Here is a 22,600-nt window from a genome sequence, read left to right as displayed (position 1 = left end):
ATACTACTTGCCGTGCATGATGGTGGTGAGCCATTATCATTTTGATTGCATATTAATCGAAATGTGTGCTACATATTATCAGTTACCTATTTTAGCAGGGAGAACTCTATGCTTAGGAACAGTTGGATAGAAAGTTTCCCATTCATCTTCAAACTGCATTTAAATGTTTGTCTACTCAGCACTAATCACACATGCTCTGGAAGGATGTGATGCAAAATTTCTAGCTTCAAGTACACCATGTTTGCACTCTGTCCTCCAGGGCCGGATCCTCATCATATCCTGTTATTGGTTTCAGACGCAGTGTTTCGGCTTTTTTTTTTTTTTTAAGTCATCTTTGTTGTATTATTTCAGAACTCTATTAAGTTTCCCCACCACCACCACCACGTTATTTGAAACAGTTTTTAATTGTCCAACAGACTAATGCAGAACTATCATGAGTCATGATCTCCTGGATCCTGTAATAACAACTCCATTTTAGGGATCTTAGAAATCTCTTGAACTATTTTAGGATACCAAGACACTTTTATAGAGAGAAAGTGAACAGTTTTTCCTCAGATGCCAATGGGGGAATAAAATGAAGGCACTTTGATAAACACTGCATTTTTGTTTCTCCGTTTTCTAGTTAAGGGAACACTGTGTTAGTAAGAACTTAAAATCTTTATAGAATTGAAGTATATGTGGGATTAAGTGCTATTAAGGAATGTAGAGAGGAAGGAAAAAAATTATTACCATTAAAAAAATTTTATGAGGAGGAGGAGCACTGATTGGAATTTTTAAAATCCTATCTGTGCCACTCTTGGGCATGTTGTAATATACTTCAAATCTGTTATCTCATTTGATGGATCAGCTCTATCGATTGAGCCTTATCTTCCCATGTGACCATCAAGAAAACTAAGGTTCAGAGAAATGATTTGCCTGATCACATAAGCCTTCAGTAGAAAGTTGAAATAATGCCTCTTGATTGTCACCATGGTCCACATCTCTCATTATAAAGAAAAAAACTAAGTGTGCCTATCATTTCTGTGTGAGTGTAGTCCTGTTTCTTCATCTATCTCCAAGCTTCAATGATTCAACAAATATACACACAAATTGATATATAAAGCATTATATTAGAGATTTAACAAAAATATTACACATGACTGATGCTAAGAGTGTTCACTGTGTGACCCCATAATTAACAACTTTTTTCTTTTGGAGGATGCCATTAAGCCTATTGCCAGCAAATGGTTTTAAAGTGGAGTCAGCATATTATATGCTAGCTACCCTGGGCTCTGTAACAACCTGCAACACAAAAGGATAGGCTGTATACTTTTGAGTCCTGCAACCACGCAGTATCCCACACAAAATGGGAAGCAATCGAAGGGCTCTTTGTGAACTCAGCTTTTTCTCTGACTCAGAAGCCAGACTTGTCTTGCATAGTCAACCCAAGGCATCATCCTCATGGTCCCATGAGTGAACAGAAACACTGTTAACCACAAGTCCCAACTTACGGGTGTTAAGAAAACAGTTCTCCTCTACCCTTGCCTGGGTTGGGCCTACTAAAGGGCTCTAGAGACCCTGGCCACACAAGCCTAAGATTTACTGAGCTGGAGAGTTAGTTTTAAAACTAATGTTTGTTTGTTATTTAACAGCTTGCACAGTGTACAGACAGAATAAGAGACCTGGAGAAACAGTTTATAAATCCTGGGGATAAAAACAGAATACGTGTCCTTCGAGGGAAGGACCTGACCGAAGCAGAAATGATCAAAAAATTAGATGAGGTAAACAGCCTTGCTTAAAACTGCATCTACTTGCCTCTTGTGTACAGTTTCAGAGATACCTGTGGTCCTGTTTCCTGTTATGCTGAGAGACCTATCCATTATTCCAGCCACTCATAGAGTCCTTTTACTGTAACCTAGTAAAAATTTCTAAACTGGATTTAGACACTTACCAAAAGTAAAAGTCCAGTGCCTTCAAGATTCCTAAGACACCATTCCCTCAGGGCTTAAAGCAACCATTTTGACTTCTTGAATGAATAGATCAATTTGTCTTACTGATCAAAAGAATGATAATTTTGTATACTGGGCAGAGCTGAGAGGTCCAAAGTCGACCATGGAGGTAAGAATTTCCAGTGCTATCTGGAGCTATTGAAAGAAGCACTGGAGAGATTAGGCTTTACATCTAGAGAAACAAACTATAAATGACTGAGAGAATTGTCCAAAACAAGTTTTCCTTGTTCTCAGAATGAATTCATTTTACAATGAGAAAACCTAAGCTTTTCAAAACATTGGAGCTTCATTTGGCAAGCAACTACTCAACTATTACAACTGTGGACGCCTGATGGAACTGGGCCCTAGTCCACCAGGAGGGAAGAACTCCCAGAGTTATCTGGAGGGGGCTGGGGCATGGGAAGTCTTGACTTGGCCCAATCTCCAAAAACTTGCAACAACTGAGAAAGCAATGTCTCTCCACTACTGGGGGGTGGGGTGGGGGTCAGGTAGTACTCCAATTAGGAAAGAAGATTGTGTCTTGCATGAGTGTTTTCTTTTTTCTTCCTATTGAAATTGTTTTCAACAGCTGGAACTACAGTTGGCCAAGAAGGAGGAGAAGTTACTAGAGAAGGATTTCATCTTTGAACAGGTCTCCCGACTTACAGACAGGCTCTGCAGCAAAACTGAGGCCTGCAAGCAGGACACGCTGCTCTTAGCCAAGAAGGTCTGCCTGAAACTCACCCTCTCTCTTCTGCCCCTACTCCTTTATTAGCTCTCATTTTCCAGGTTGCTTGGTTTATTGAGAGAAGCACTGGAGAGATTAGAGAAACATAAAACTGTAAAATGACTCCGAATTGTCCAAAACAAGTTTGTCTTGTTCCTTGAATGAATTCATTTTACAATTAGAAAAACCTAAGCTTTTCAATAATAGTAAATAAGTTATCAGGCAACCACTCAAGTATGAAAATTGTTTTCTTTGTATTTCATGCACAAAATTAAATCCTAATGTCTTTTGAACAGAAGGCCTCACTTATCCAGTGGTTTGTAGGAAAGGCTTCAATTCTGAACTCAGCTTTCTTGAAGAGCAGAACAGACACACTATACCCAGGCTGACTACACCAGGAGGTACAGCCACTACCAACGAGGAAAGGCCAATAACATGGAGCTTCAAAATTACTGGGGGCGGAACTGCTAAAAGCTATGCTAAAAGTTGCAGTCACAGGAAGGGAGGTTGGGGATTCAGACATATCAGGACTAGACTCATCACCTTGAGCAATGAGAAGATCGGTCATTCACCTGGCCTCTGTAATCCCTGGCAGCTTCTCGCCAACACAGGGATTTCAGTCATTCAGCCACTGTCACTGAACTCTTGCTTTGTGCTACTCTCATGCTAGGCTGTAAGGGCGAAAACAAAGAGGAAGGGACACCTTATCCACCTTATATGATGTTCAGCAGGGGAGACGGAAGATGACAGATAATGGTGTCTATATCCCAGATTGTGGGCTCTAGAAGGCAGCAATAGTTTCTCATTCTTAAGTTTCCCCAGTGTCTCACATGTACTAGACTCTAGAAAAACATTCATGAATAAGTAATCCTGTTCTAGAAAGCTTGGGCACACCAAATAGGAAAGATAGTAAATCTTAGGGTACTTTCATTTTTATTTGGTCTTTATATTTGTCCTCTGGCCACTTCTAATAGACTGATCTGTCCAGTGGCAGCTCTATAGTTCACAACTTACCTCATAAAATAATCACTAACACCTACTTAAGCTCATGAATTTGCACACCTCATGTTTCTATAAATGTTGCCACCTTCCTTCTGCAAAATAAATTTCCCTTCTTGAGGAAAAGTCATTTTCTTTTTTTTTTTTAAATGAGGGCTTATTTGTCAAAGCTCAATGTCTCCCTGGAAGGTACCTGAGAAATGATAATAGTGACCACTTTGACATGGCCAGGAAAGCTCTAGCATAGCTGGGTAAGATACAAACTGTTAACTTCGGCCAGAACTGAAGCATTAAGACCATTCTCTCATCTCTCTTTCTCACCTCTTAAAAACAGACATTAAACTTCCCCTCCATGCTGTTCACTGCAAAATCAAGTAACTGATAAACATTTTTTTCTTCATATACCAGGGTGTTGGGCTTAATCCCTGAAGTCTCTTTCATTTCTTATTTTCCATAAATTGTTAAATCTTCCTTCCTTCAGGTAAGAATGCTGCCCCCCCCACACACACACCATTACAGACAGCCAATAGACTGCCATTTTCCTCAAGTCTTCATGGAATGTACATATTGACTAAACCTTGGGCTCTTTGATTCTAGATGAATGGCTATCAGAAAAGGATCAAAGATGTTACTGAAAAAATGATGGCTCTTGTTGCTGAGCTGTCCATGAAACAAGCCCTGACCATTGAACTCCAGAAGGAAGTCAAAGAGAAAGAAGAATTCATCTTTTATTGCAATTCCAGGTTAGAAAAAGGTCTGCCACTCAATAAAGACATTGAGAGAGAATGGATGAAGGTAATTCGAGATGAACAAATGTATGAAATGGCCCTCACTGAAAAGTTTCAGGTAAGCTTTGGCTCCCATATTGCATTTGTAAAGTGTGCCAAGAAAGGCCAGACACAGTCACTGTAATCCCAGCAATTGAAGAAGCTGAGGCAGGAGGATCACAAGTTTGAGGCTAGCCTCAGCAACTTAGCCAGACCTTTTCTCAAAAATAGAAAGGACTGGAGATGTAGCTCAGTGGTAAAGCACCCCTGGATTAATAAAAAAAAAAAAAAATTTAAGTGTGCCAGGAAGGGCTGTTTTCTGGGGACCAGTCTTCCTATGTAGGTGGTCTATTCTTTATTCAAAATGCTTGGGACCAAAAGTGTTTTGGATTTTTCTCAGATTTCAGAATATTTGCATATACATAATGAGCTATCTTGGGTAGAGCACCTATTTATATTTAATATGTACATTGCACACATAGCCTGAGTTTTTACTACAACACCTGGTGATGTCAGCTGTGGAATTTTATACTTGTGACATCCTGTGTTCAAAAAGTTAGGACTTTGGAGTATTTTTGGATTTCAGGTTTTGGGGTTATGGATGCTCAGCCCATTTATGAAAAATGTCTTCCTCTCCTACATACATTAAAAAGAAACTTGTTATATCACATAGATAAGTCAAAGTATAGCAGTGCACTTGAAGAACACTCGATAAGCATCAAGTCCCCTCCCAGTCCTACTCCCAGGGCTCCCACCAGCATGGCACTGGCTTCGTCCAAAGGTCTCCAGTCTTTCTTCTCACACCCTTGCTCAGATACCTGCCTCTTCTGTGTTCACAGCACATTGTAAACTTCCACAATATCATGCATATCAAGGTGATTGCCACTGCCTTCTACAGACATCACACCTGGTATGCATCACAGGCCTCCAGGCCACTCCTTTCTTCTCCCACCTCTGGCCTAAGTCTTTATCTACCATTGAATCCATACACAAGTTTGGTGCCCTGTTCTTCTGTCTACCCTCATAAGCTTTCAGTAGATTAAGATTAGAATCAAGCATCTCCTGCCAAGTAGATGGCATCCTGGGGTACAAATCAGACTGTCAAGTGAATGTCCCTAAAAGGATCACTATTTATCACTAAGCCAAGTAAAATATACAGTCTGAATCCATACTAGGACTACAGAGCACAGGGTCTGATTTGTAATTTCCATACCATCTGGGATGAGCCTTTCCAAGGCTATACTTTCCTGGGACTATACTCTTCATCATGTAGACTTTATATTAGTGCCCTAAGATTATTTTCCAGAGGCACAGGCAGAAATATTGAAGACCTTGAGGCTCAAACTGCTGAACATTTCTCTCTTCTGGTTCTATTTATTGTCTAGTCTGTTGTAAATTTGCTCGTCAGTCACTTAGCAAAGAAAATATTACTGTTCTGCCTTTGTAAAAAGTGCAGAAATAATTAGCTCTTGATGAGAGACTGAGTTTGGAATGCAGTGCATCTAGAACCCAACAAGCAGTTTTTGATAAACCCTAAGCCTCAGCCTCATCATGATACCTAACCAATATAGCCCATAGCAGTGAGTTGCAATGTGGGGGGCAGATCATTGAGCACAGCATAAGGCTGCTCAGACTCAGTTGTGTCTTTGGGGATCTGAAGGTGAGGTAACTTTAGAGTTTTCAGAAAACTGAAAGAAAATGATTCTTTGCAGGAGTTGCGAGAAAGAGATAATCAACTGCTGCCCAATGGTGTTTACACATCAGCGGAGCAGCGTCCAAATGCCTACATTCCGGAAGCAGACGCCACTCTTCCTGTGCCAAGGCCATACGGTGCTCTGGCTCCTTTTAAGCCCAGTGAACCTGGATCCAATATGAGGCATATAAGGAAACCTGTTATAAAGCCAATTGAAATTTGAATGTGTAGACCAATCCAGGATTCCTCATTTCTACAGCCAGAGCACGTGAGCATCATCATTCTCACACTGCAGATCAATGAAGCGCAACCAACAACAGTACAACTTGGTTCTTTTTACACTAACCAACTTCTGTGTTTCACATGATGTTGAGAAAGACACAGAATTGCCCCACACTTCAAAGCAAATATTTTAATTACTCGTGTATTTTTCACTCTTCATAGTTTCAGAAATATGTAGTAGGCAAGTGCAGAATAAAATAACTTTTCATCAAAGTACAGAATTAAATTCTTTTTCAACTGCATTCATGGAACTTAAGATATCCCAAGGATCCAAAAGCATAACTCAGTTTGTTGAGGTGGCACTTGAAGGTCATGTTAGTAAATCTAAATCAGGTAAGAAGCAGTAGCCAAGCTTGTCTTTTTTGATGTTATAGTGATTCTTTTTCACAAGAATCCTTTTGCCACACAAATATTTATGTCCTAATCTATCTTTCTTACGAATCCAGATTTTTCACATTATCTGTAAATCAAATGATTATTTTAAGCTCTAATAATAGATTTATCAAAATCTCAAATTAAATACTATATTTACAGTTTTGCATGTGAGAGAGAAGACCTGAAAATGAGGCCAATTCTACTTACTACTCTAATATTACTGTATTTCACCAAGTGTATTTTCCTAATTCTGATTTCTCATATACAAGAATATACAACTAGGTTGAAACATTATGTTTTTATAGTCACTGGTAGTAATTATAAATTTTATTTCACAACTCTTGGAATGAGAAATATATCCCTTTATTTGGATAAATATTCTGTTCTAAGCCCCTATCTTGTCAAATTGGAAAATTTAATTTCCTTTTCATTCTGAGTCCCAAATCTAACCTAATTTCTTTGCAGAGTTATTATAAAGTAATTATTTGGGAGTGTCTTTGATAAGTAACACTGTATCAACCATGTAGTTAATAAATGAATGCTATATACTTAAAGAGAGCTGTGTTGTAGAAACTAGTAATCTCCTTAAGGACTCAAAATATATGCACATAAGTTTAAACACCATAAGTGCATTCTACTGTCATGTATAACTAATTAGAACATATTTTTTTAAAATGTTTGAAGTTCAAACACCAAAAAAAAAGGAAACACCTTTTAAAAAATCACAAGGGATGGATATTTAACCATTATAATGTATACTACTGATTGAGAGAAGGTAGGTGCCACCATGTGTTGAAATGACCTGGATTATACTCAAATGGAACTTCTTTTTCTCTTATTTAAATTTTTTGTAATTGTAGGTGGACAGCATGTCTTTATTTTATTTGTTTATTTTTATGTGGTGCTGAGGATCAAACCCAGTGCTTCACATATGCTAGGCAAGCACTCTGCCACTGAGCTACAGCCCCAGCCCCATCAAACAGAACTTCTAATCTGGCCCTTAAGCATGAAAAAGATTTTAACAGGTGGAGAGAGATTTTAAGTGAGAGAAATAGCTTGAAAAAGCTGTATTCATGTCCCAGTGAGCTGGCCTACCTGTAAAAGAATGCTCATGGTATACAGGGTCAGGATTTGGAAAAGTTGAACATTAAGGAGTTTGAATTTTCTTTTACTGAATAGCAAGCTATTGAATAATTATGAGCAAACTGATAGGATCAAACTAATGTTTATCTTAAATATGTGTGTGAAAAATTAGGCTTTAGGCAATGACAATTCAAAAAAGACCCCATTCAAAAGAATCAGCACTGCATTGCTGATTTGGCTCCAAGATCTTGAGGATTGGTGACTATGAAGTGTTTGAACAAAAGAGGAAATTCTATAGGAGAGGGCAATTTTTAGAACACAGTGGTGACTTTTTTTTTTTTTTAAGAAAAGTTGAATAATCATTGGTGATATTTATAATCATTAAATTTTCACAAGAATACTGAAGAGGGGAAAAAAAGCATTATAAGCTGAGTCCCAGAAGCAACTGTATTTATGGGTCAGAATTAAGTCACTGTAAGAGAGAAAAACAGAAAATGGTACAACCAGTTAAGGTGTCCTGGGGAACTCTAAAGGAACATGTTCATGGACTCAAGATTCCTGGATAAAAAGGCTATGTTCAAAAACAGAAGAGTCAGACCAAAGCTGTCAGCATTGGGGTTTTTTTAATAGTATAATACTAAATCAAACTTTTATAAATATAAAAAATTAAATACAGTTCCATCTGAACTATCACAAAGACAAACCCTACTCTATTACATGTACAAATTACTATGTTACAAATGATGGTATAGTGGAGATAGATTTTATCTAGTCCAATTTAAAAAAAAAACTCCTTTTCAAGTAAAATTCTTATACAATATTTCTTCTGCTTGTTATTTTTAAGTTTTTGCTGGCCTAAGCACTATTTCCTACATTTCTGAAGTCCATTTTATTCCAAAGTTCAACAGAAACTAGCTCTTGGTCTGCTTGGCCACTAGGAAGAGCACTGTTTATGGCACTGAAGGTCATCTTGGACTGTTTGTCATTTCAATACACTTGACTGTTTATTGGTTGTTCAAAACTGGAATGAAGTTAATTCTGTCTAAACAAGGACCAAACTGAAATTCAGACTGTTCAACAATATATTCTGATTTTTTATCAGTTTTAAATATTGCTAAAGAATTATCAATATGAGTAAGGTTAATGAGCAAGATTAAAATATTACAAGTAGTTACTACAGAACTTTTTTTCTTTTATAAGTCCAAAAGCATTGTGGTGTGTTTCAGAGCTGCTTCCTGTATAAATTGTGCATCCACATTGTCATGTCCTTCAAAATCACATAGAGCTGGGGGGAAAAATGTGTATGTGTGTTACTATAGAACCGAGGAATATTTATAACTTTTTCCCATAGCTCATTAACTTTATATTTTATCAAAATACATTCTCAGAATGTGTTGTGAAATTTCATCAAACTTCAAGAGCATTCACATCAACTAAACAGGATTTAAACCCTTTTAAAACATCAAAGGTGATGATTCCTTTTGTAATGTGGGCAGTAAACTGTGTATGGCTAATGAAAATCAATTGCAGTAAAGGCCTACTTGTAAAGTAAGGCATATTTTTGAAAAGAAAATGGTACACAGAAGTGAATAAAGAATGACTGATGTGTCAAGGAGAAAGCCATGAACAGAGGGCTGAATTACCTTGACTGGAGGACTCCAGGTCAGTCAGAATTTCAATGAAGTAGTTCAGAGGCAGAAATTCTACACTGAATGATGACTTGTCCATCATAGAATTCCGAGACTAAAAGAGAAACCACTTCTGGTATTAACTGATATCTCTGAAACAATCACGCATTTAAAGTCATCAGAATTACAGTTGCTGTCCATGTGATTATGTTGACACTGGGAAACAGGATACAGGAACATGGAAGGGCTGTGTTTTCACAGACTCACCTGCTTCTTATAGTTCTGAAGCAGTTGGGTCACATGGGTCCGTGAAATGATATTGGAACTCATAGGATGATCCCAAACTCGACAGATCTTCTGACCAATGAGCTATCATGCAAATTGAAAATTGTATAAAAAATATATCTCTCAGTTCATTAAATATACCTTATGTGTTCATATTTTAAAAGTAATATTCCAAAATGACTAGCCATTTTAAAAGAAAGACTACATTGCTATGAAGTATGCTTCTGAGTTTTGAATTAAGACTCCTCTCAATTGCTACCTTGAGGAAAGCAGTTGATACATTCATGCTTCCAAATTCTTTTTCTGAAATGGAGTTATCTGCTACTCTTAAAAGCTGGAAATGTGTGTGGCAAGCCTAAGTGATATTTTAAAAGCAAACAAAAGGTTATAGGCATGTTTATATCAACTTCTCTGCCACTGTCTTACCTAGGAAATTTTCATTCACTAGGTCTGAGGCCAAAAAAACAAACAAAAAAAAAATCAAATTTATAGACCAAACTAAATGTTCAGCAATGTTCCCTAGAGAGACTGAGCCAGGGAAAATATGCTTTGTTCTCTATTCTTGCCTTTGCTTCATTAAGCCTGTGATGGAGAGAGACTATTACAAAGTGAGACCACTAGGTCCAGAAAGGACCTCCCTTGGGGAGGATGGTGTCAAAAGCACAAGCACTCAAGGGAGGTAAACCGTGGACAGGGTACCTAGGCTCTTAGGGTCAGGAAGTAGTCAGAAGACTTTGCTGTGGAATTCTGTATTTTTTCATGGTATTTCAGACTTGGATATTAGTGCACCCCTCCCCCTCAAAAAAAAAAAAAAAGAAAAAAAGAAAAACCTCCAAGGAATTCCTTTAACTTTTTCCCCTCATGTTTCTCATTTTTCCTTTGACCTGGGAATGTTTTCCTGCTGGAAATGTACTAAGAGGAAATACAGTTCCAGAACCTCTGACCTCACCTGCATTTAAATTTCTTATCAGTTTAAATGCCAAAAGCACATGTTTCCCCTCTCACTCCTACTCAGATGTAAATATTAGTGTGGTTTCCTAAGAGGAGAAAATGGCTAAATGTTCTCAGTGGGCTATGCCAATACTGTGCAAAGCCAGAAAAGCAAGTACATTGTAGACCTAACGGGAAATAGCCAACAGAGGGGTGGGGGTGGATAGGATTTCTTGGGAAGAACTGGAAAATGAAATACTTCAGTTGACTTTAGCCAAAAGCAAGTAAATGCTGTTCTTACAAAAAGAAATTGAAGGAGGGTCGTGCCAAGACTTAGGGGAAAATAAAATTCAGGATTACCGGAGGAAGTCGTACAAGGATGCTGAATTTCAGTTTTTCATTCTTCTCTGAATTATCCAGATCTGTTAGAAAGAGTTGGCAAATAAGACAAACAGTCTTTAACACTTTAGTGGTTCATCCTGATAATATATATTCCAACTTTATATTCTTGAGTTAAGCGACACTTTGAAAATTTTAGGTGGGTGACTAAGAAGGGATTTTCTGTAATAAGCTGCCAATCACAAAGCAATATTATTAACTTAAAACAGAAGGTACTTTCAGGGTTGGCAAATGTTCTCATATGCATTAACAAAATTCATCTACTAAAGTACCACAATTGAGAGTGACCTTATTTAAAGATCAAATTCATGTAAGTACTGCTTCTCTGTTTTTCCTGCATTTCAAAGCTGAGATGATGACAGTCAATCAGCTGTAAGTAAGCCATTTTGTGATACTTTCTTGAGAACAAGCCTACAGGGTCTCCTGTTCTCAAGTGCCCTTGTGCATAGTGAAAGCCCCAAAGAACTTCTCAAGCCACACCAAATAGCTGTGTGTTGCTTGAGAAGTTCTTCGGGGCTTCTTGAAGAGCTAAGGTACTTTACATTGGCCCAAAGGTGGTCACAGGCAATGGACTATACTCAACAGGACTACTTGCATAATTTATGGGACCAGTGCAAAAGGGACATGTTCAAATATTACAAATTTCAAGATCCTCTGCAGGGCATTAAGCCAAGCATGGGACCTTTCTTAGTGCAGCAGGCTCAGTGTGACAGCCACAGTTCACACACCCAGAAAGCCAGCTCTGGTGGTGCCCAGGCTGGAACCAGCACACTTATACACTCAGGGCCTGTTACCTTTTATAAGCCTTGTGACTGCTGTTTCAGTGAGAAGCAACACTCCATTATCAATATAATCCAGCAAGTTGTGCAAAGGGAGACAGTGGACTCCAAGGATCGTGTGCAGAGTGTGGAAACCTAGGATGAGTGATCCAAAGAGTAGACACATCAGCTGGCATCTCCAACATCCCAGAGGAAATGAATCAGACCATGTTAATAAAGTTCAGTGCTTGGTGCCTAGAGACAACTAAACTCCTTACAGACAAAGTCCAAGTTTCCTTCTTTATATTATCAAAACTAAGTATCACACTGGGTATATAGTAAGTTCCCAATAAGTAGGAATTTCCTTGTTCTTGGGTCCTCTCAGCAAAACAAAGGCAAGGTCTACATAGTGTAAAATTATTTTATGGTTTAGTAATATTTGTAATTCAACAGCAAGATAGTGAAAGAGAACTATCTTTCAAATTTATGCCCAGGCTAAAAGGTTGTTTGGATAGAGACTATCTTGCTAAAGGGGAAAAAAATGGACCAGAAAGTAACAGTTTATGTGCCTAATTTCTAGTTATATCCTAGAGAAAGGCTTCTGGAGTCTACCCAAACTAAATTATAGAAAAGAATGAATGTACATGCCATGGACAGAGAGCAAATCTATAGGGATTCAAGAGAGGAGCAGGCTGTCTCTCCAGCCTAATTAGCCTCATGGGGAGGGCTAACCAAGCACAAACCCAAAGCTCTATATATACTATTAATACAATGGACAGAAGCAAGACACATGGAAGAAGATGATATCAGCCGGAGAGAATTAGAAAAGTCCTCTTGGAAATGATGGCATTTGAGAGGACTTTTGAAGAGTAAATGTAATTCTCAGAAGTGGAAATGAGGACGAGAATATATTTAGTGGAGATATTAGAAAATATCAGATTAAGCATGAGCAGACCTGGGCTAGAATCCTGCTGTGTTACTTACCAGCTGTAAGTAACTAAGCCTTTCTGAGTTTCTATTAAGTTGAAGTAACCTGAATCCAGGCCGGAATCATAGCCTACGTTTTTCACAATGGCACAACTCAGCTAATCAACAACATGGTTTAGATCTGGAATGTCCCCCAAAAGTTCATGTGTTAAGTAATGCAGCAATGTTCAGAGAGGAAATGGCTGGATCATGAGGGCTCTAATTTCATCAGTGGATTGATCCATTTGATGGATAAATAATTTGAATGTATTTAGTGGATGATAGTGAAAACTATAGACAGGTAGGGCATGGCTGGAGAAAGCAAGGCACTGATGGCATAGTCTTGGGAACTGTCCCAGCCCCTTCCTCTCTGTCTCCCTCTGCCTCCTGGCTGTCACTCACAGAGCAGCTTTCCTCCACCACACCCTTCTGCCATGGTGTTCTGCTTCATCTCAGGCCTAGAGCAATAAAGCTGGTGGACCATGGACTGAATCCTCTGAAACCATCAGCCAAAGTAAATCTTTCCTCCTCTGAAGTTGTTCTTGTCAGGTATTTTGGTCACAACAAAAAGCTAACACAATGGATGAATGGACAGATATATGTGACTAAATAAAATCAACTGATAGCATTATATAATGACAACTATCATAAAGCTTAACATTTTTGTCTTTTTTTTTTGCTATTATGACTAAAAAAACTGACCAGAACAATGTTAGAGGAAGAAAAGTTTATATTGAGGGCTCACAGATTCAGAGATCTCAATCCATACATAGCCAGATCTATTCTTGTCTCGAGATGAGGCAGAACATCATGGCAGAAGAGTGTGGTAAAGGGAAGTGGCTCACGTGATGGTCAGAAAGCAGAAAGAGAAATCCTCACTTGCCACATACAAATAAATACCCCAAATCCATGTCCCCAATGCCCCACCTCCTCCAGCCACACCCCCGTCACCCCCAGCCACCACTGAATTAATCCCATCAGGTGATTAATTCACCGATTGGGTTAAGATTCCCACAATCCAATCATCTCCTTTCCAAACTCTCCTGCATTGTCTCACACATGAGCTTTTGAGGGGCACCTCACATCCAAACCATAACAACACTCAATATAACATATACAATAATAAATTCATGCATATACCAGCAACCAATGTTCAATAAGAGTATCAAGAATACATAAAGGAGGAGGACCTGCCACCATCATGAATGACACAGTAACTATCCAGACCAGGAAGTTCATGACCAATCGACTACTTCAGATGAAACAAATGGTCATTGATGTTCTTCACCCTGGGAAAGCAACAGTTTCTAAGAGAAAAATTCTAGAAAAATTAACCAAAATGTACAAAACCACACCAGATGTTATCTTTGTGTTTAGATTCAGAACCCATTTTAGACATGGCAAGACAACTGGCTTTGGCATGATATATGATTCCTTTGATTATGCAAAGAAAAATGAACCCAAACATAGACTGGCAAGATACAGCCTGTATGAAAAGAAAAAGACCTCAAGAAAACAGCGAAAGGAATGCAAGAACAGAATGAAGAAAGGGGGACTGTGAAGGCAAATGTTGGAGCTGGCAAAAAGCCAAAGGCATCAAGATTCTGCAATGACTTTAGCTGCGGTGATAGTGTGAATTTTTCATGTGGATTAATTAACTGTAAAAACATTTAAAAAATGATACCTAAAGGAGATGGAGGGAGAGTTAGATGGCAGAAGAGATGCACTCAGCACTAGCCTACTTCTCTGGAGGCAGAAACAAGACAACAGGTATGCAACTGCTCTAGGTGAGTAGCCATGAGTGACCCCTGAAAACTGACAGCACAGAAAATGAGACCTGGTGGAATCCAGAGACTAGGGAGAGTCACAAAGCAAGAGAAGTGGAGTACCCCAGAACCTGGTGCTCAGATCCTCGGGGGAAGGGGACTCTACCCTCTAAGAGGGTAAAGGTAAAAGATTTGCAGCATGGAGTGGAAGGCTGAACCCTGCAGACAGCTTAAATAAGTGACCTAGAGTCTGCACAAGCTGGCTTTAGAGAAGAAATGTCCCTACCTCTCCTAGCAAACTCTCAGGATGCTATATCCAGGAGCCCTCTTGAGATTATACTGATCTGGCAGGAGTCAGAAAATCTGACACCATAATACCCTGTGGATACCCTGCTATACTGACTGGGCAGGAGGTGGCCATACAGGATGCTGTTGGATTGGGAGAGTATCTGACACAAACCTGCTGAGAAGTTCTATGCCTTGGGAGTGCAGGCTACCACAGGGAATCTCAGGGAACCTCCCGGGAGCTCTGCAGTTGAGAGCAACACCAATCACATGGGGTGTCACATGTGGTTTCACACAGGGGTCAGGTCTGAAGGTGCTGGAATCCAGGGTAGCAGATCACTGGGTTTATAAAAAAACACCCGAATGAAGAATTTGAAGAATTCAGTGGTTTCTTTGCTCTTCCTTCTCTTAGAGGCGCTAGCATTTGCCATGCCCCTAGGTGGGCAGACTAGTGACCTCAGGAGAGAATATCCTCCTGGTGTGGTCAACATTCTACCTGAATCTATTGAGCAAGAGACACAGCCTGCATTCCACCCAAACTAGCATGGAAAAGCGGAGAATTCCAACAAGTTTGCAGCCTTGGCTGTGTCTTCAACCCACTACACTTGCCTCATACCTGGCAGAATCCACCCCTAAAAGACTGGAAGGATACTTAAATCAACATAGACTACAATCAGCCACACTCAGACTTTTAAGCACTTCAGAAAGTTTTGAGTCATTTTTAATCTATGTCAATTCTTTTATGTTTTCCTTAATTTTTACTTAAAAATTTATTTTTGTTCTTCTCATTTTTCCTTTTATTTCTATTTTTGTGTTTTTCCTCTTCATTATCCTTTTTGTTTTAAATTTATTTATTATTATTGTCATGGTAACCCCCACCCCTGCTTCTGGTGCTGGGGATAGGCAGGTGCTCAGCTACTAAACTATCCTCCCAGCTTTGCTGAGAAGAATTAAGCCCAACTCCAGCCACAACCCAGTCTCACTGAAACCCTGTTGGATACTTAAGGAAAAGGTTAGATGTAAACTCCCAGCTATTGACCAGTTCCCAGGTGGGCACAGGCAGAAGGAGGCTAAGGTCCAGCTGCTGGACAGATTCCCCAACCATAGCTGCACAGAAGAAAAATATACAATGCTTGCTGACACCACATCTACATGGGTCCTCTATATTGATTGGAGGAGAAACTGATCTGATTGACTGGGATTAATAAGACTGAAGGTGAATCCTAAGAGGAACTGTGATTTCAGGCCCCTCCTCTGCTGGTGAAGCACATAGATCTGCACCAGTCTCCAGAGGACAAGAGCTTCAGGCTCTTTAATGCAGCTGGAGTAACAAATATCAGAATCACTTTCAAGTAACAAAGCTGCTATCAACAGGGAATACCTGTGGAAATCCCCAATTCCAGATAGGTGCTACAACTCTTGTAGGAGAATAACCCCAAAGGGTGCACCCCACATACTCTGCTGGTCAACATTCTACCTGAAGTATCAGAGTGCCCCCTCTTTTATAAGACTTTCAGAGACAGTGGGTCTCTGATTCCAATACAGTATGTTCTGTGCCCAAACCCAAGAACTTACAGTGTTAGAGTCTGATTAGAAATAAATGCAACATATACAACAAGCCAATACCTCAAGCTACATTGGGAGAAGAAAGCCACATACCAAAAAAGAATACCACATGAAAATGAAAGAGGTATCCATATCCTAATAAATGCACAAATCTCAACATACAAATACAAGAAACATGAAAACCAACACACTATGTCACTTCCTAAAGTTCATAACTCCATAGTGACAGATCCCAAAGATACCAAAGTAGATGAAATGCTAGACAAAGAATTCAAAAGAATGATTTTTTTGAAAGTTCAATGACATCCAAAAGAATACAAATAAAAAGTTGAATGAACTGAGGAAGACAATGCAGGATATAGATGATCAATCCAATAAAGAAATGGAGATGTTGAAAAAGAATCAAACAGAAATCTTGAAGATGAAAAGCTCAATAAGTCCAGTTAAAAACTCAGTTGAAAGCCTTAACAACAGATTAGATCAAGTAGAAGAAAAATATTGAAGACAAATCTGCCATAATATTACATTCAGACAGCAAAAAAAAAAAAAAACAACTAAGAACAAAAAAGGAAATGTACAAGATCTCTGGAACACCATAGAATTAGCATACTGGAAAGAGAAGAGCCATGTGCTCTGGGTATAGAAAACCTATTCAGTGAAATAGCAAAAAAAAAAAAAAAAATTTCCAAATCTTGGGAAAGACTTGGACATCCATGTATATGAGGTTCTACTTAAAATCACAAATAGACATAACCAGACAATAACCTTTCCACAACAAACTAAAGTACAGAACAAAAAAAGAATGTTAAAGCTGAAAGAGAAGTCACATTTAAAAGCAAATACATTAGACTAACAGCATATTTCTGAGAAGAAACTCTAAAGACCAGGAGGACATAGAATAATGTATTTCAAGTCCTAAAGGAAAATAACTACTAGTCCAAATTATGATACCCAGCAAAGTTATCCCTCAGAATCGGAGGAAAAATAATGACCTTCCAAGATAAACATAAACTGAGGGAATCTGTGACCACTAGACCAGCATTACAGAAGATGCTTAAGGGATTCTAACAGAAGAGGTGGAAAGTAAAAGACACACAGCACCAAAACACCTGCTACCAAAACCTGACAGAGGACACACACACAGACTTGTTCAATATAGTGCTAGAAATTCTAGCCAGAAAAAATAACCTAGAGAAAGAAATTAAAAGCATATAATAGGAAAGGAGGAAGTCAAATCTGCAGATGATTTGATTATATACATAATAAATCCTAAAGACCTCACCAGAAGATTTTCAGAACTGATAAACTCAGTAAAGTAGAAAGATACAAAAATCAACATATGAAAATCAGTAGCTTTACTATATGCCAATAATAAACTGAGAAATGAGGAAAGCAATCTCAATAGCCACTAAAAAAAAAAAAAATAGTATACCTAGGAATGAACCTAACTAAGGCTATGAAAGACCTCTGCGATGAAAATCACAAACCACTAAAGAAAGAAATTGAACAATAGATGGTGCAAAGATCTCTCATGTTAATAGATTGAGAGAATTCATATTGTTCAGTGGCTATATGAACCAAGCAATCTACAGATTGAATGCAATCCCCATGTTCTTCATAGAACTGGGGGGGGGGGGGGAGAATCCTAAAATCTATAGAAATACAAAAGATCCCAAATAGCCAAAGCAATCCTGAGCAAAAATAACAATGTTAGAGGCATCATAATACTTAATTTCAAAATATACTACAGAGCCATAGTGTGTTAATCAGCTTTGGATCACTCTGACAAAAAGACCCAACAAGAACAATTTAGAGAAGAAGTTTATTTTGGGCTCACAACTTCAGAGGTTGGGTCCATGGTCAGCTGACTCTATTACTCTGGGCCCAAGATGAGGCAGAACATCATGGCAGAAAGGCATGGCAGGGAAATCTCAACTCATGGCAGCTAGGAAATAGAAAGCAAGATGCCAGGGACAAAATAGAAACCCCAAATGCATGCCCTCAGAGACCTCCTTCATCCAGCCACACCCTACTTGCCTACAGTTATCACCCAATACAGTAATCCTTTCAAAGTAATAAGTCAAACGGATGAATCCACTGATTAGGTCACAACTCTTAAAATCAAAGCATGTCACCTCATATTATTTCTGCATCATCTCAAGAGCTTTGGGGGCCAGGCTCAATGGCGCACACCTATATTCCCAGCAGCTCTGGAGGCTGAGGCAGGAGGATCGTGAGTTCAAAATCAGCCTCAGCAACTTAGCAAGGCCTTAAGTAACCCAGTGAGACTCTGTCTCTAAATAAATATTTTTTAAAGGGCTGGAGACGTTGCTCAGTGGTTAAGCACCCCTGGGTTCAATCCTTGTTACAAGAAAAAAGCTTTGTGGGAATACTTCATATTCAAACCATAACACATAATAACAAAACAGACCAAAAGGATAGAACAGAGGGCCCAGAAATAAATGCATGCATCTTCAAACAATTGATCAATTGATTCTTGACAAAAGGTGCCAAAAACATACACTGGAGAAAAGACAGCCTCTTCAATGAATGGTATTGGGAAAACTGGAAGATTGTAGATTGAAACTAAAACCATCTCTCTCACCCAGTACAAAAATCAATTCAAAATGGATCAAATATGTTAATGTAAAATCTGAAATTTTGAAACTACTAGAAGAAAAACATGGGAAACACTCCAAAATATTTGCACAAGCAATCATTTCTTGGACAGGACTCAAATAACCCAGGAAAAAAATAACAAGAATTAACAAATGGAATTTCATCAAATTAAAATCCTTCTGCACAGCAGAGGAAATAACAGAGTGAAGAGACAACCTACAGAACGGGAGAAAATATTTTCCAGCTATTCATCTCATGGAGGATTAATATTTAGAATACATATTTAAAAGAATAAAAAAGAAACAACAAAACAAATTAATAAATAGGCAAGTGATCTGAATAGACACTTCACAGAAGAGTAAGTAGAAATGGCCAATATATGAAAATATATATATATATGTTCTATGTCTCTAGCCATCAAGGAAATGCAAATCAAAACTACATTGAGGCTCTGTCTCACCCCAGTTGGAATGACTATTATGAAAACAAAATTAGCAACTGCTGGCAAAGTTTTAAAGAAAAAGAAACCCTTATATACTGTTGATGGGAACACAGATTAGTAATAGCCACTAAGGAAAGCAGTATGGAGTTTCCTCAAAGAACTAAAAATAGAACTACCATACAACCCAGCTATACCACTCCTAGGTTTTGATCTAAAGCAAATGAAGTCAGCATACAAAAGAGATAAACTGCATGTCCATGCCTTCTGTAGCACTATTCACAATAGCCAAGATATGGAATCAGCCTATGTGCTCATCAACAGATAAATGGATAAAGAAAATATGGTTTATTATATGTAATGGATTATCATTCAATCCTAAAGAAGAATAGAATCTTGTCATTTGAAGGAAAATGGATAAAATTGGAAGACATCAGAAATAATCCAGGAACAAAAAGACAAGTATTGCATGTTTTCTCTCATATATAGAAACTAAAAAGAAAAAAAAAAAGACTACTAGGGACCAGGAAGGGGTGGGGAAGAGAGGTAGGAGAAGGGAGGTGAACATGATCAAAGCTCAAAATATGCATGTATGGAAATGCCACAATGAAACCAATTAATTTGTATAATTACAACCCACTAAATGGGAGGAAGTACTTGCAAACCTTATATCCTGTAAGGGGTTAATATTCAGAGCATATAAAAACCTCAAACAACTCAGAAGCAAAAGACAGCCTAATTAAAAAGTGGGCAAGGAACTTGAACATTTTTTCCAAAGATGACAAACAAATGGCCAAAGATGCTCAATATAACTAATCATCAGGGAAATATAAATTAAAGCCACAGTAACACATTACCTCACACCTCTTAGGCAACTATAACAAACACAAGAAAAAAGTGTTGGTGTTATGGTTTAGATGTGAAGTGTTCTCTTAAAAGTTTATGAGACAATGCAAGAAAGCTTAGAGGTGAAATGATTGGGTCATGAGAGCCGTAATGTAATCAATACACTAATTCCCTAATAGGAATTAACTGGGTGATAACTGTTGGCAGATAGGAAGTGGCTACAGGAGGAGGGTCACTGGGCATGCCTTTAGTATTTATATTTTGTCCATGGAGAGGACAGGTGACTCTCTGCTTCATGATAACATGTCCTGAGCCATTGTCCTCCACCAAACTCTTCTGCTATGCTGTTGTTTCACCTCAGGCCCCAAGAAGTGGAGCTGCCATCTGTGGATTGAGATCTCTGAAGCTGTGAGCCCCAAAATAAACTTTTCCTACTCTGATTGTTCTCATCAGATCTTTCAGTCACAGCACTGAAAAAGTTGGTAAGAATGTGGAGAACCGTTTTACCCTGTTGGTGGGAATGTAAAATGGTGCAGACACTGAAAAATAGTGTGTAGGTTTTTTTTAAAAAAAAATTAAAACAGGGGGGCTGAGGTTGTAGCTCAGTGGTAGAGCACTTGCCTAGCATGCGTGAGGCACTGGGTTCGATCCCCGGCACCACATAAAAATAAACAAAGATAAAGAAAAACAATCCTACATTTAAAAAATAAATAAAACAGAACTACCATATAATTCAGTAATCCCACTTTTGAATATATATCCAAAAGAATTGAAATCAAGATCTTAAAAAGATCTGCACATGCTCATTGCCACATTATCCATAATAGCCAAAGTATGAATACAACACAAAGTTCCACTGATAGATAGATAAATGGATTTTTTAAATGTAGAATATAAACATAATACTGTTCAGTGTTAAAAGGAAAGAGATCCTGCCATACGCAGGACAAACACCTGGGTGAACCTAGAGGGCTTTGTACTGGTTGAAATAAGTCTGTTACAAAAGACAAATGCTGCATGATTCCATTTACATGAAGCATCTAAAATAGTCAAACTCATAGAAACAGAATAGAAAGGTGGTTGCCAGGGGCTGGGAGATGGAGAAAGAGGAAACACTCTTCAACAGGTTTAAAATGTTTCAGTTATGTAAGATGAATAAGTTTTAGAGCTAGAATGCTGTGCCTATGGTTAATACTGTATTGCATGTTTAAAAATCTACTAAGAGGGTAAATGTCATGTTAGGTGTTCTCACTATTAAAAAAGTAACATAACAAACATAAGGCAGTTCATAGCAAATAGGAACTTATTCATTTCTTATTATGGATACTGATTTATATCTACATCTTAACTAGATTCTTTGTAATCTTTGTAACTGTGCTAATTTCTAAGATTACCTGGCATGAAATGTGCTCTACAAATGTTTGTTGACTAAATGAACAAATGACCACTTAAATAAATGGATTGCATTCTCATATCCTAAGGGTGTTTTGAAGCCTGACTTGGTCCTGTTTCAAAATTCTAAGGGAAACACTTAGTTTCCAGTCACTCAAGAATCAGCTCAATTCTTGGCACAGAATCACTTCCTCCCAAGGGGGAACCTCCAGACATCTCCATCAGATAAACAAGTTCTGAAAACCTCAGAGAAAGGGCTCCCTGGTTCAGTACCACTGGTTCAAATTTCCCTAGAAAACTGCACAGGATCCAGTCTTTTTCTTGAAGGTAGTCACAAGCTACAGCACAGGTGAGTAGCCAGGGTAGGTCTGGCCAGCAGAGACCAACCTCAATGCCAATCTCTTACAGTGACACACTGTGAGACACACAATTTCTAACAGTTATCATGAAATTCACAATGTGCCAATGTCTGGGGACCAGGTGAAAAAGAAAGAACAAATTTATTACACCAAAGGACAAAAGAACCCAGACTTACCAGGAGGCAGAGGTAAAAATAAACTGTTAGTAGCTTCCAAAATCCTGGTCATGATGTGAAAGACTTCAAATTCAGCAACACTTCGAGGCCTATTGCTGGGAAAAGATAATAAAGCAGCATGTCAGCAGGCCTAAAGTCCCATCTGCCCCAAGCAGTGGCTACAAGTATCATGCAGGGGATCTGCTAATTGTGAAATGCTAGGCCCTGCAGAAAGCTTCATAAATATGACAATGACCATCAACCAAAGGCCTAGAATCTATCCAGACAGTAGGCTCATAAATTATAAATTGTAT

The 22,600-nt window shown here is 38.5% G+C and overlaps 3 protein-coding genes across 12 annotated transcripts in view; 2 read left to right on the top strand and 1 right to left on the bottom strand.

Annotated features, from left to right (window-relative positions):
• The window catches only part of GSAP (gamma-secretase activating protein), a 167,679-nt gene that overhangs the window by 57,317 nt on the left and 87,762 nt on the right, over positions 1-22,600 (bottom strand). For 9 of the 10 annotated variants that reach the window (XM_081282796.1, XM_081282794.1, XM_081282792.1 and 6 more), the window contains 5 exons: positions 22,308-22,402; positions 11,930-12,049; positions 11,097-11,158; positions 9,789-9,890; positions 9,537-9,636 (listed from right to left, as the gene is read on the bottom strand). In XM_081282796.1, coding sequence (XP_081138922.1) covers positions 9,537-9,636; positions 9,789-9,890; positions 11,097-11,158; positions 11,930-12,049; positions 22,308-22,402 — 479 coding nt within the window. Of the gene's footprint in view, positions 1-8,735; positions 9,179-9,536; positions 9,637-9,788; positions 9,891-11,096; positions 11,159-11,929; positions 12,050-22,307; positions 22,403-22,600 lie in introns of those variants that run through there. The other variant, XM_081282795.1, reaches the window with a different exon arrangement.
• On the top strand, positions 1,803-6,859 carry CCDC146 (coiled-coil domain containing 146). Its single transcript, XM_081282813.1, has 3 exons — positions 1,803-2,694; positions 4,291-4,539; positions 6,173-6,859. The coding sequence occupies exons 2-3, from the start codon at positions 4,291-4,293 to the stop codon at positions 6,374-6,376; spliced, it is 453 nt and encodes a 150-aa protein (XP_081138939.1). The 5' UTR covers positions 1,803-2,694; the 3' UTR covers positions 6,377-6,859.
• LOC308643107 (small ribosomal subunit protein eS24-like) lies at positions 14,056-14,420 on the top strand (the record flags this gene model as incomplete). Its single annotated transcript, XM_081282814.1, has 1 exon — positions 14,056-14,420. The coding sequence occupies exon 1, from the start codon at positions 14,061-14,063 to the stop codon at positions 14,418-14,420; it is 360 nt and encodes a 119-aa protein (XP_081138940.1). The 5' UTR covers positions 14,056-14,060.

This window comes from Spermophilus citellus, assembly GCF_964194105.1.
Source record: "Spermophilus citellus genome assembly, chromosome: 3".
NCBI classification, from domain to species: Eukaryota; Metazoa; Chordata; class Mammalia; order Rodentia; family Sciuridae; genus Spermophilus; species Spermophilus citellus.
Note: the sequence above shows the minus strand (reverse complement) of the source record. Positions and strands in the feature narration are given on the sequence as shown.